We start from the raw sequence: 14,942 nt of genomic DNA on the forward strand, positions 1-14,942 counted from the left end.
AAAACGTTATTGCAAATCATACGGAACGGCGTGTGTCTGAATAGACGCTACAACACAAAATGAAAAGTACATTTTGATGTAAATCGCCATCTAGTAGTGTTTGCTTGTTTCGTACTTGATTGTGTCGAGTGCATATTCATAAATTAACAGAGATATTTGCTAACTTGTTCATTGTTTGGATTGTCTTGTATATTCGTGCATCTTCATTCACTTTGGCGTTCAAATCTCCAATGCAATCGATGAAATGGTGCATAGCTCATGTCTCAGTGAGAACATACTGACTACCGGAAAACGACAGAAAAAAACCCAACAACGATTTAACTAATCAAGTTATTGCCTCGTCAGCGTACTTATTTCCGTTATGTATACGACACCGAATACACATGCGTCAATGTATTGTAGTTGCTCGTTTAAAAGTTTATAAGAGCAATTCTTATTTGCCGTTTATGCCATTTCGGTGTGATCGTATAAAATCAGACACGGCTGCATCGGGCGAAAATTGTAAATTGCACAACGCTGAAAGTAGATTTGGGTGGCGTTGCAATGACCGAAACGATGGTAACTTCTCGGCAATCGCATTAAACATAAAACCTACCGTTTTCGCGCAAATTGGCTTGAGCTAGCGATGTGCACTATGATTTTTAGCAAAATAAATAACCCGTTGAACACATATTGAGACCGGAGATGCGCGCATACTTAATGCAATTGCATTGTGAATGTAAATAACACATGAAAATACACGATAACAGCGAAACGCGTTGGTTCGAAACGAATGTCAGAGAGAGATAGTGGGAAGAGAGCAGCATTGAGAGAAATGAGAATGAGAAATGAATGAAGAGACAGTAGCAAATTCACAGTAGGAGAAAAGGTACAAACGAACTAAATAACAAATGATAATACGCATGCATAGAAATAAACAACCAGCTCGCCGAGCGACGTGATCATGTCATTGCATTATGCAGTCAAGTTTCTGTTACCGTTGCTGCTGCTTCTGTTGTTGGTTGCTCACAATACGCCCATTTAGAATTTGTGGCATCTATTCGAAATACCTTTATACATGCAACGCGGCTGGCAAGATGCATTTCAGTGAATGGCAAATAACTATTCGTTTACTTTTCCCATTCAGTTGATTGCAATTTACTAGTTTGTGTTGCCGCCACCTTTCATTTCATAGCAAACTGCTCAACTACACACAATGTTTTATCGACCAAATCGAAATTACATGAACATTTTTAATTTAATAATATGATTTGCTTCCGATTCTTCATTAAAGTTGAAAATTCGAATTTCGGTCCTCGAACTCGCATTTATTTACAATGGATTTTTGAAATTGAAATGACACGTTTCGTGTGCAATGTCTTATGATTCATTGTTATGTCTTTCACATTGACATTAAAATACGTCGTAATCGTAAATGTGCCAGTTTTACATAAAACACGATGTTGCACACCATAATCGCGACGCGCCATACACATAATACCTGAACGAAAACTCTCTGTCTTACTCACATAACTTTCTATTTTATTTGTCATGTAAAATTTCAATTTCCTTTTCGTTTCAGTTTTTGTTGGTAATTATAATTCCTCATCATTTTAGATGCATTTTTGCATTGTACAGTTCCACAGTCGTTTTAAATAAGCCTCAATTGCGACAAAAATATATAAATTTCTTACTTTTTTTTCTTTCGCACGAGCTCTTTTCCTCCCTCTCGCCATCTCTTTAGAGTCACGGTAGAATTGTGTAAGGGTTCATGTACAATGGCAAGCAAGACATTCAATATGCTTACATTCAAAGTATGCTGAATTCATAGCAAAACGACGTTTAATAATAAAAGTTAGAATTACCGGCTAAAAGTGAGACAAAGATAGAAAACAGACTCGGCCGATTTCATACCGTACACCAACAACAAGAACAACCGTTTCGCATTAAATATTTAAAATTACGGAAAACGTTCAGTTCATATTTCGCCGTGCAGTTTGTACCATAATCATTATTACGACTGTCGTTTTTATGGTTTTCGCTATTATTGCCGGATTATTTTATGGAACATGGCATTTATGTTTAGTCCACCTATCTCTTCCATTCGTTTTTTTTTTTTGCGTATACATATCTATCTCTCTATACAATAGTGCACAAATATGAGACATGAATTTCATTACGACTATCATTTGCTCGATTTTATTTCATTTGATCCAATGCCAATTCAGTTTCAATCCTCTGTGTTTAATAGTTTTATATTGCATATATGTATGAAGATAGCGTAATACGGTGATGGAAAGTAATCGCTTTTTCACTATTATCTCGACGATGTTATCTATTGTTAACTTTTCGCTGTGTCTAGCCGTCGTTAAACTGTAGGCAATCACTTGGAAACAGTAATGAGCTTATGATTTTGAGCTATTTGGATTTGAAATGTACGTTTTGCGTGGTATATATACATTTTATGGTTTTAAACCGATCTAGTGACAACCTCTTGATATGTGAACGAATAGTTTACGAACACTAAATTCAACTATTTTTTTTTTGTAGGTGAATGTATATAGTCAATCAAATACCGATTTTACAGCTTAACTTACATTTGATTACGTGTGTCTGGGATTACTCGATTACTAGGTAATTGGTCGGAGGCTTGTTGATTGAACCGGTTTCTTTGGTATGGATCTTCGCCTGTTCGTAATCCACCGCGTTGTATGTATCCGGCTTCATCGAAGTAATCGAATGTAAGCCGTGGTGATGTGTCGCCGATTAAAAATCCTAATTGAACACTATTGTGTGCTGGTGATGTTGATGCTGACATTTCATCTAAGTATTGTGGTGCAGTGGCTGTTTCGCGTAAGCGAAGCGCTCGATTTTCATTCTGAAAATGAAGAAAATAAAAATATTATTTAAAAAAAAACCGTTTTCAATCAGTAAATTTCGCTTTTTTGCACATTTTACAATTCAAAGCTCTTTCATTTTTATTCTTTTTTTTTCATCCCAAATTATTTTCATTTTTGTTGATTATTATTTATTCAATCCATTTGTACTTATTATTTTGTATGTTGGTTTTTGTGTCAATATGTTCATATACATATATGAATCATTTTACTTTTTTTTAACTCTTTTTTTTAAATGTGTAACTTTTTGGTTTTAATTTCATTGCAAATTATCTGAAAAATTGTGCAATAATTGAGCTTGCTGATGCTACAGTTGTAATCAGCTTATATGTGTACATCAATTAAATTGCACAATTATTTTCATAATTTCGACGAAAAAAAACCGACCCCTTTTTTTGTGATGAGCTTAATATAAAAGATTTACATTATTAAATGAAACGAAATGGCAAACAAATGACGGTTAATCAATTAAATTTAATGAGGTTCAAATGGATTGGCGTAAAAAATCCTCTTTGAATTGAATTCTGATTGCATATTTTTTATCTTGAATGTAGCGAATCATATAATTCGGAAACGAATTGTTTCGAAACTTTTTCTCTTTATTAAATCAAAATGTAATTGTATAGCGTACAAGTTGTTGCTGCGAAGAAAAAACAAATTCATCATTTATACGGTTCATCATATTGCCCAACATCAATTTAGAATTCATAAATTGAAAAGAGCCGCTTGTTAGAAAGAAAAACTTTGTTTTTATGTTTTACCCCGAAACAACTGCTTTTAATGACATACATGAGCAACTCACTAATGACGAACAAATCAAAACTTCAACATTTTTTTTCTTTCATTTTTCTCTCCTCCGCTTTCTCTTCCTCGCAATAAATGCGTCTCTAGGTTATTTTAATTTAATCAACATTTTAACCTAGCGCTCACAGAAATAAATGTGAAAAGTAATGAATGATTTCTTTCTGCGTTGAATGTTTTGCATCTGTTCTTCGAAAAGTCGTTATAATTCAATAAAAATGATACACTTCATATGAAATATTGAGAGAAAAAAAGTTCGCCTATGAATCATTATTCCATGCAATTCCATCAGTCATGTCTTATCTGAGAAATACGACGAAATAGCAACAATGTTTCATCATAGAAGTGAGAGAATGGCAGAAAAAATGTTCAAGTAAACGAATGAGGTAACATTACGTTTCACTAATTAAATTATGTTATCTTTTAGTGCCAAATATTCGGTTGAACGAGAACATAATTCACATTCGAAACCACATACACACAAACATCCATTCCATATTCAGTTAAGCAGTAGACAAAAGAGCACTGCACAATGTGAATCAGGACATGTGCTTGGAATCATCAATGTATGTTCGCTTGTGAGTTTTTGTTTGTTCAACAAATTAACCGCACACTGAACGTTGATGGCGCTATCGCGTTGAACGTGAAGAGCATCGACATTCAACATTCAACGCACACAGAGAGAGAGAGAGAGAGGCCAATGTGAAACGTCTTTAGCTATTTTATACTTGGCTAAGATATATCTATATACATTTAGGTAGAATATTTGTGATGCGAACATGTTTCAACCGATATTTTGGATTCAATCAATAATTTAGCAGCTGCAGAGAACGACTTACGATAAGTGTGCACATCACATGATATGCCATGATTTGAGTGGGCCGCCACATATTTGCCGTAGGTGTTGTAATCCAAAGACGGTGTATGAATTGACTTGTAATTTATTCAATAAATGAAATTAATATATGTGAATTATGAAGTAATATACAGAGACGCGTGAACAAAATGTACAGCATTGGTATATTGAAACAAATGTTCAATAAAATGCCGACAACTTGGCTTCGTTGGTTGTTTTCGGCTAATCGATTGGGCGCTACTGTTTCGAAAACGTTTCGATAGAATCTTGAATTGTGAGTAAATATCCACTTGACGACAGGGTAATCATATAATAATTGAAACAAGGTGCAATAACCGCATACACGCAGAACGAATGCCATCGGCACAGTCCATAAGCCAATAAATGACCGTACGTGATGGATGAAATAGTGAAATATTCAATTTGAAATACGACGACGATGATGATGATGACTACTATTGTAACCGTACAATTGAATGCACGATATTTTACATCGTATGAAAGTGGATGCAATACAATCGACAAGGTCGTGTATAGCCACTTGAATTTTGGATAACAACAAACTTAGGAATTGGTGAAAGGGACGTGTTCTTTTTAACAGAGTTCGTTGCTTGTCCGAGATGATTTTCATCTGTAAAGCCATTTGTAATTCACAAAATGGATATCGTTGGAATGGTTGTGGGTTTTATGCTAATTTCTCAGGTGGTTTTCCACGTTATTTATACAAAACTCATATGACAGTTAAGCAAATAGTTTAAACACAACCATATGAATTTGAACACTTTACTCAACTGCTCCCCCTCTATCTCTCAATTTTACATTTATTCCAAATTCTGGTTGCATTTTTCAGTTTAAACTTGAAAAAAAGAGCCCCAATGCAATTCTCTTTCTGACACATTGGGTGGGCATAAGAGTAAAAAGAGGAACGGAAACCATTAATAATGAATCGAAATGTGAGAACGAACATTTTCTCTATTTTTAATTAAAAAGCTAAAATGAATTCCGACCAGAAGGAGAGAGCTGAAAGGGGAAAAAACGAAAGTTGGAATTAAATCAGTTGGGATGTAAATCATCACCGCAAATATGTAACTCGAAATGAATGGTAAATTAGATGAAACTCGACGCTATTGCGGTCTTCATGTACTTGAAGTTTTCTGTGGATAGGTTGATGTACGCACACACACATTGTGAAAGCACACACACATTTCAGTTTGAGAAATTTTACTTATCGATTTGAATTCAGGTTTTATATGTTATCATCAACAAGCATTTGCTGCTCAGTTTGGAAAAATGAAAAAGGAAGGTTGCATAGAGTAAAAAGCTCTTTGAGCAAGGTACCAAAAAGCAATAGTGAACAAATGACTGTTGGCAACATGGGAAAACTTTGGAAATTTTCAATTTAGCACATCTCGAGACTTTCGCTCGGTTTTTAAGTGTGCGGTAGTATGCACGCACACATAAAGTGTTACACGTTGTTGTTTTATATGAGAGTATGTGGTTTGACGATACATTACATTTGGTTGAATTTTGCATTTGCTACAAAACGTTGGTCGTTCATGAGGTACCGCATACATTTGGAAAGAGAATGTAGGCGGGGAGATGGAGATTGAGTGAGCATTACTTTGAATACATCATCATTTTTCCAAACCCTTTCCCATATCCTCATTCATCTTGGAGACAAACACTCCTTCATATTGTTGCTTGTTTACATCACTCAAAACATGTAAAAATGTTGCAATGCTCCGAACATATTTGTCCCGATTGAAACTCATTTCTTGTCAACTTTCAAGAAAATCTCATTTTCACAAAGATGTTCACAACTTTTCAACGAATTAAAATAAAATTGAAACCAAAGAGAACTTGAACAATTCTCGATTCCCTTCATATTTTCACCCCATTCATTTTGATCTACCTCATATTCATTTCACATGAAACTCTCATCTACTATCTTATTACAATCTCTTGCACACTTTCTTCATTTTCTTATATTTTCCACTATCAAATCAGTTCTTTTCTGTATTTTTTTAATTTCGTCTTTTGCATGTTCGCAAACTTTCTATAAGATAAATTCCATTTGGTTGGATGTCTTTGGCCGCATCAAAAATCATCCTTTTTCTAGTCCTTTTTTAATTAACAAAAAGAAAATAACGACCGACAAAACATTACATCTGAACAGTTTTTGCAAATGAAATCCATTCGAATGTGAATTAAAGGGGAAAAAAGCTCTCGATGGAAAACTTCAACAGGCCCAATTTATTGCACACCAAAAAAAAAAATCAAACAAATCAGAGTATAAAAGTTGAAAGTAAAACTTATAACATAATCGCAAAGAATTTAATCGTGTTATATTTTTCCATCGAAAGAAATTGCAAAGCACTCGAAAAATGCTTCACTTTACTCTTTAGGAAAACTTTTGAAAATAAAATATTTTCATCATCGTCGTGTTTCTAATGCAATTACACTGTTGAGCTGCACTCAACTCAGCCATCATTGAAACGAAAATTACAGAGACGCGCTTGCGGATGCACGCACACAATACCACCGACAGTGAACAAAGTTGCCAACACTAATTTGGTTTTTGTAAGTTAAGCGAAAAATGTATATATTTTTGTCTTGTTATAACTTTACTATTTTCAGCTTATGTTTTTAGTTGAATCAGTTAATTAATATAAATCGTCATAGAAAAGTCAAAAGCTTCGCTTGCGAATAATTAATCGAAATGCAACACCATATTGTACTGATGACTAAGTGTGCACAAGCAAATATATATGCTCTCTCGGTAGATATAATCACAAAATATACATTGCAAAGTGCTAAATGTTTTCTAATTAAGAATTTACCGTGCGCAAAACTTAAATAGCATGAACACACACACTTAGTCACTTTATCTAAATTAAAATTGCACAAGAAATTCGATTTACTGATGAGTTTTGTACTTTACTTTGGTGCGTGGCATGCAACATGATACATAGTTTACATTTTCTTTGCTTTCGATAAGCATATAGCAATAATGCGTAGGACACCAAGCTGCAGAAGTAAACGCCAAACTGGAAAATGCACGGTGAACTTTATCAAAATTTCGAAAAGATGAAACTTGAAAAGCTACACCAGGGGAAAAACTTTAAATAATCGAATATATTTTATGCTCTTGGTTTCTCAGCAAACCCAAAGTGTTTCGTCTTCGGGCTGTATATTACTTTGCGTTTTTGAATGTTCATCACTGTCTCTGGTGTGTATTTTAACATTTTGGTCAACATTTTTTCTTCTCCTCTTTGTTTTCATGTATATATAATTTTCGATTGACCCACCATCGTTCGAACTATGAACAATCGCGCATTGATTATTACCTGCACCCCGTCTCGTTTACCAATGTCCTCAATACTTTTCTATGAGATCGAAAAATTCAATTTTAACTCAATGGCCGTAGTTCGAAACGTACACAATGTGACACATAAAAATATTGCAACGTTCTCTCGCAAAAAGCATACATACATATTTTTTAAACCAACAACAAGAGCAAAAAACAGCCAACAAGCAACAGTTCAGTGCACACCACACAAATAAACACACACACACACACACCTTGGGACATAAAATATATACCATACACAATTTGTTGCTAGAATGTGTGTGTCTGAGCTGTTGCAGTTCGTTTCTTTTGATGCCTTCGAACCGAACATTGTATATGAATAGCATACGGCGTTTTTTTGATCGCCCCAAAAATATTTTATATTTTTCTTTCGTTGCCATTCAGTTTTCATATCACTTGGCTCATTTTCGGTGCGTTTTTTTTTCATTCCTTACTATTCGGCATCGACTCGTTGATTATGATTTTTCGTTGTTCATACTTGCTCTCGGTACGAAAGCGTCGCTTTATGCTTTGATGACAAAAAAGCAGATCGTTGAATGGGGTGTATATTTAACACAGTCTTTTCATCTGTATTCACTTTCAAATAGAAACGAAAAAGCCTCGACGACGTAAACGAAAAACAACTTTATCATTTTTATTTATGATCATTCCTGCGAAAGTAATATAAAAGGAGCAACGGTTTTTTTTTCTGCTCAGCCGGATGTATTTTGTGTTTCGTCAATTCATCGCACCACGATTCCGGGGTTTCGACTTGTTTTCGCTTCTTTTCGCAGTACGAACATTTTATACACATAAACGAAAAAATATTTTTTCTATCGTTTAAATTATGACGGTTGGATTTTTATTAATGCGGTTTTTTGGTTGGTATTGTACATGTGTGTTGTCTTTTTTGGTTGTTTGTTTCATTTAGTTTATGAACGAAATTGTAATAGAAAAAAATCTATGAGAAATGTTCAAATTTTCCGATGACTATGTGTGTTTGTTTTTTTGTTCATGCCCCCAAAATCACAAACAAGATGTAAAGTGAATCACGTTAATTCATGAGTATAAAATTTTCAGAACTTTTTCTTTAAAAATGGTTGTCACATCGCGAAATACATACTTCTAGGACTAAAAAACACTGACGCCATTAGCGAAAAAAAAATCTTGAATAAATTGAAACATAAAGCGACCGAAATTTCACGTCATGAAATATTACTTTTTTTCTTGATGAAACGCATGCCGTTCAACGACCAGACCAAAGCTTGACGTAACTTTGATTAAGGGTAAATGGTCGAACTGACGGAAGTTTGTTTAAATATGCGAGCCAAAGCAAAGGAAGTTTGGCGCCATACACAATTTCTGAATATGTTTGTCAAATCTATCACGTGCGCGTTTAACTGCCGTTCGTTTTATTTATTATGAATGTGATGCGACATTTCGTGTTGTATGGTTTGGCAATATACTAGTATATGTGACAACAGTGACAGCCGATTTGATTCAATTTCAATCATTGATGTTGTTGCATTAATATGCAAATGAACATACACACTTACATTCTTTGACTCTTTGTGTTGTTTACTCTCCATTTTGGAATGTATGCTTAAAGCAAATCATACGTAGACTAGCGAATGTTTTTTTTATGTTGCAAATATATCGTCTGCTTTGAAATGCTTCAGGATCATGGATGATTGTTGTTACCGTGTTAAGAATGGTTTACGCTCGTTTTTGGCGGAAAAACTTTTTAGAGCGTTGCATGGATTAAATTTACATACACACAACCATAGTAAATGTTTTCCGGAAGAGAAATTTTTAGAAAGCACTTAAATTCACAGCATAAATATACATATAAATATAAATTGTCGTTGTGAATGGAAGAATGTCTACCGATTCGTTTCTGAAATACATATTTAATATTTTCATCTCAATTTTCATACAAGCAATGTGAAAAACGCAAATGGCACACATTCATCCCTACACTCACCGAGTAAAATCCTATATTACAAATGAATACTTTGGCACTTCGATTTCCCTCTGTGCCTAGCACTGTGCGTGAATGCACGAGGAAATAGATATCGAGACTAGCATTCATTGAGCTATTATTGATACGCCAGTGATGCTAGTATTGTGTATATACATATATGTTCAATAACTAAACGCGTCATTCTGTCACATTAAAAATTTCCACTCTTACACAAAGGCTTATCACGTATTGTATTGGCTCGTTTGCACAAACGGATATGGAAATCACATAAAATGTTACGTTCAATCGTTGACGCTATGTATCTATATTAATATTATGTATATTTTGTTATGCACGACCAACGATGAGTGTTATTGCTCTTGGCTGCAATATACGGTATAATACTGGCTTCATGAATGCTCCAGATGTGAATACACATCATTTTCCATATCATTTTTATTAAATGCGATTGCCAGCAGTCATAATTCTGCAAACTGTTTAACAATATCCATTGCATGAAAATGGATCCAAACGACACTTTTAGCACATAACACACGACAGATTTCTAAATGGTGCATTTTAAATAGACGCGCCGACAAGTTCGAATGAATCGACAAGAGAACAGAGACACAGAGAGTGTGTGTTGAATATTGAATGCACACTGGTTGTTTGATGTGGTTTTGTGTCGCAATCACTGCATGAAGTGCGATACAAAGATCGACATTAAGTAAAATTATATGAAATATTCATATACTGCATTCGAAATTGAGTTTTGGGATTTGTAACAATTGCCCATCAAAACTTCAATAAATTTATAACTTTTCAATACATTTCCCGTCACCGGAGAAATGTTTCCAATTTCATTGACGATTATTTAAAGTGACAAGTTGCTGTCCAAACGGCGCCATATTAACTATAAAATCAATCAATCAAATGTCAAAAATGAATGTTGCCTTTCATTCTCGGCGGAAGGATATAAATATTTCGTTGGTGATACGGAGAACAAGCGTACAGAATCAGTCAGTTAATGACGTGAAAAGTCTAGTCTTATCTCATGCGTGAATATTGACATCCTTTATGGGAAGCATTGGATTTTTTCTGCGAATGAAATTGCAAAATGCGTTTATTGTAATTTCGATTAATTCAATGCTTTCGAAGTCTATGTTGTTGTTTAATGACATGGTTGTGTGATGTTTTTTTTTTTCAAACAGAATTTACGATATCATCATTCATGTGTTTTTGTGTTGAAAAAAAAAAAGAGAAAAAAGAGCTACCACATCTTGAAAAAAGCGGGTACCCGCACACATATAAATATCTCATTGAGGTATGTGAACATTTCCTGATTGCTTTCTATCCGGAAGCATAGATGATGACGGAAATTTTTTTAGAGGGGGGTGATGGCAAAATCCATGGGGGGTCCCTGACGATGTCAACAATTTGTAAGAAATGAGGATAAAATCGTTTTTTTTTTGCATTTCACTTTTTTGGCGAAAATTCCTAGCAAATCGAAAGAATTTCATTCAATACACACGAAAAATGTGACGCATCGATCTAAAATATTTTATCATTTGACACACAAACGATTATCAAAGTGACACCGGATAGATGGTGGTAATTTTATGATGGCTTTCGTATTCGCATATATGTATAACTTCACCACTTTCGCATATAATCAATATAATGATCATTAATCTCATATTATCTCTTTATCATTTACTACTTATAAGCTATAGCTTTGGTTCGCATTATTCAAAGTGTCGCATAATTCATCAATATGTTGTAAGGGTACACATACTGGTTGATGCAAGCGGTCTCCATTAATGTGTCTCAATGACAGAGAATGGAGACAAAACAACAGCACACACTCACACACATGCGGGCTATTTTTAAATTTATGCATGAAAATGCTACCATCACAGAAATGTACTATATAGATTTTCATTGGTGCGACACACTTGACAACATGACAAATTGTCTGGCATATCGATTCGAATCCTTTCCGCGATAAATAGAATCTGTTTGTGTCTGTGTGTGTTCATGTCACCACGTGAGGCGAACATATTTTTTTCCTCATGATATACTTCCTATTGCCATCCAGTTGACTTGAAATTAGAAATGCGAACGGGAAAAGCAATAAAAAGTTCGGTGGTAAAATGACATTTTGCTGAATTATCACTATATAAAAAATGATAAATTTGGCAGCTTGTCATGTACATCGGCAATTTCAAACTTGTCAACTCTTCACAAAGTCAATTTATATTTTTCCACATTTTGAATTACAATTTCGATGATGATTGCAAATATTATTTTATTCTGCAAACAATATACGCACACATTACGAATGACATTGGCTAAAACCATTAACTTTTTAGCCGACCGCATTGATAGAGCTTTGCTAGTCAGTAGTCAGCCTAGCATTAACTTGAAATAAGCTACACGTAAAATCTACAGCTCTTAACATGTGTTGAGATTTCTTTTTTTTGCAGAGAGATAGCGAGAAATGGGTACGGATGACCTATTTTGCTTGCACACCATCGTGCATACGTGATACGTTCATCGTATTGTTTAGTGCTTTTAAGCACTTCAAGAAGACAATAAACACATGACCACTTACTGAAAGGATGAAGAAAACGAACGTAGAATATTTATAATGGGCAGAGGTATTAGCGTTTATGTGTATGCGTATTAGATGTCATGTGCGTGTACTATTTTTAGCATTAAGCTCACTTTTTCTGGGGTGATATATTGGACTGAATTTAGAAGTGTGTGACACCATGTTCCCAATATATCGAAAATGGAATGTGTGTGTGCACCTAACATTTCGGTTTTATGTGACAACGAAAATATAAAACATCCTTTTATAGCATGCATAAGGACGATAACTGTCCCCGAATATATATGCGAAAAGTGTTGGCTTAATTTGACCGCAAAATATATATAAATAGCTAAAAACGAAACCATTTTATTTGAGAATGCTGTGTCTCATGGTACGGTGTATGCAAGTGAAACGCTTTGATCGCCTATGGTTTTGGCTTTTTAACTATCTCTCTCCCGCTCTCTCTCTCTCTGTCGTTCTCTCTCCGATCTCAACCAATCTCTCCTTCTACTTCTCTTATATCTTTTGATGATCAGCCAAGCAAATAATGTTTACTTGCACTTTTCCTACTCATCAAACTCTCGAAGATTTCCTCTTACAATATACTCTACTCGTTGGTAATTTTCCGGTGTTTGTTTATTTATATAAGCGTAAATGCCGTAGCCAACAGGGTTTAAAATTGCAAGCGTTCCACATCTTCCCCGCAGCCACAATAGTTTTTTTTGTCGCTTTAACAAAGCATATCATTGATCCAATGCAAACACGCTATACACATAGTCGCCCCAAAGTGGTTTTGAGAAATGGAATCGATGAAGCTTATACGATACACAAAGTCTTTGTAATCGATAATGGATCAATGGATTTGGGCCAAAGATTTCACATTGATCACTATACATTATACTTTCTGAGGCAAACATTAATAAAGATGCGAAATGGATGGTCTATAGATTTGTGTTGCCATTATTATCATCCGAAACCACATCAATTCATTAGTCTCTTCATTAGGAATGCAACCAGTTTCACCAATGGAGTGTGTTATTGCAATCAAGTGTAAATTGAACGCTCTGATTGTTTTTAATCAATGAACGATGTGGGTGATGCCATTCATACCATTGCATGTTATTTATCGCTTTTATTGTGGCATTCATCGTGAAAAGATGACGTGAACCATACCATCTTCAAATTCCACTTGATGACGGGAAAAAATCTTTTTTCGTTGTGTTTTCGGTTTGGCCATTCGTTAATGCACTTTTTTTAGTTTTAGTGAAGAAAAAAAAAACCAAATCAGAACCAGTACACGCCACAAAAACATCGATTGCCATGATGATTTCGAGAAATGTGCGTGTCTATTTGTTGACAGGCTTTCAGGGTATTAAAGCTATTTTCGTGCAAACGTGCACTAAATACAAACGCGAAAACGATATTTGCGATAAACCGTTATGGATATTGCACCTCTTCAATTTCATTTTTATCCGCTTATATTCGAACAACGAACGAAAGAGAAGAAAAAAAAACAATGTATCAAATTCCAACAAATCGCAAGATAACACAAAAGAAAAACAAAAAAAAAATCCGACCAACTGAATTTCGTGCACACTCTCAGGACTCTGTGACTGCAAAATGAATTTGGCGAATACAAAAAGAATGACGTGGAGGGAGGGAGGGAGGTAGAGAGAATGCGAGAGAGCAAAGGGAAAAGAAAAAGAGAAAGAAGAAAAAGTCCTTTTGCAAACGCAAACCCATATCATGCAGACGAACATCAGGCCGGGTTCTAAATAAAAAGTCTTACGGGAGTAAGACGAACTTTTCCGCACTGTGGTAGTTGCGTATTTTATTAAGAAAGTTCAAAATAATATTTGTTCGATTTTTCAAGCCTTTCAAGCGTCGTAAAGTTCGAAACCAAAAAATATGTTTCAACTTTGGCAACGAAATATTTTTTAATTTAATAGCAGAAGTACCCGAGAAAAGATTTTTCACACTTTCATGATGAACCCATTTGTACGACATTTGAAAGTATTCTATTTTCTAACAAAATACTATAAAAAATATGTCTGACGTTAATTTTGCCATAAAAATTATTTTTGAAACACTTTCCATAACTAAAGTCACAAAAAATTTGGATCTTTGTATGGGAGCCATGTCTGTATGCTATATTAATGGTGTGAAACTTTGCACAGGTTATTTTTGCACAAAAAATAACATTCGTAGGGTTTGGAGAAATTTCAACCAAAATTAAGGGTACCTCCCATACAAAATATTCGTTTTTGAGCCAAAAATTTAAAATTTTGTATGGAAGGTACCCCTAACTTTGATCGAAATCTCTTCAAACTTTCAGAATGTTATTATTTTGTGTAAAAAATAGTCTGTGCAAAGTTTCACGTCATTAAAGTATCATACAGGCATGGCTCCCATACAAAAATTCAATTTTTTTGTGACTTTTACAAGGAAACTGTTTTAAAAAATATGTCTGACGTTAATTTTGCCATAGAAATTATTTTTGA

The 14,942-nt window shown here is 34.5% G+C and overlaps 1 protein-coding gene across 2 annotated transcripts in view; it reads right to left on the reverse strand.

Moving 5' to 3' along the window:
• LOC116340803 (polypeptide N-acetylgalactosaminyltransferase 2) overlaps window positions 1–14,942 on the reverse strand; it is a 145,902-nt gene that overhangs the window by 21,649 nt on the left and 109,311 nt on the right. For both annotated transcript variants that reach the window (XM_031767480.1, XM_031767481.1), the window contains exon 3: window positions 2,577–2,857. In XM_031767480.1, coding sequence (XP_031623340.1) covers window positions 2,577–2,857 — 281 coding nt within the window. The remainder of the gene's footprint in view (window positions 1–2,576; window positions 2,858–14,942) is intronic.

This window comes from Contarinia nasturtii, unplaced genomic scaffold (genome assembly GCF_009176525.2).
Source record: "Contarinia nasturtii isolate CC-2019 unplaced genomic scaffold, AAFC_CNas_1.1 Cnas_scaffold_695, whole genome shotgun sequence".
NCBI classification, from domain to species: domain Eukaryota; kingdom Metazoa; phylum Arthropoda; class Insecta; order Diptera; family Cecidomyiidae; genus Contarinia; species Contarinia nasturtii.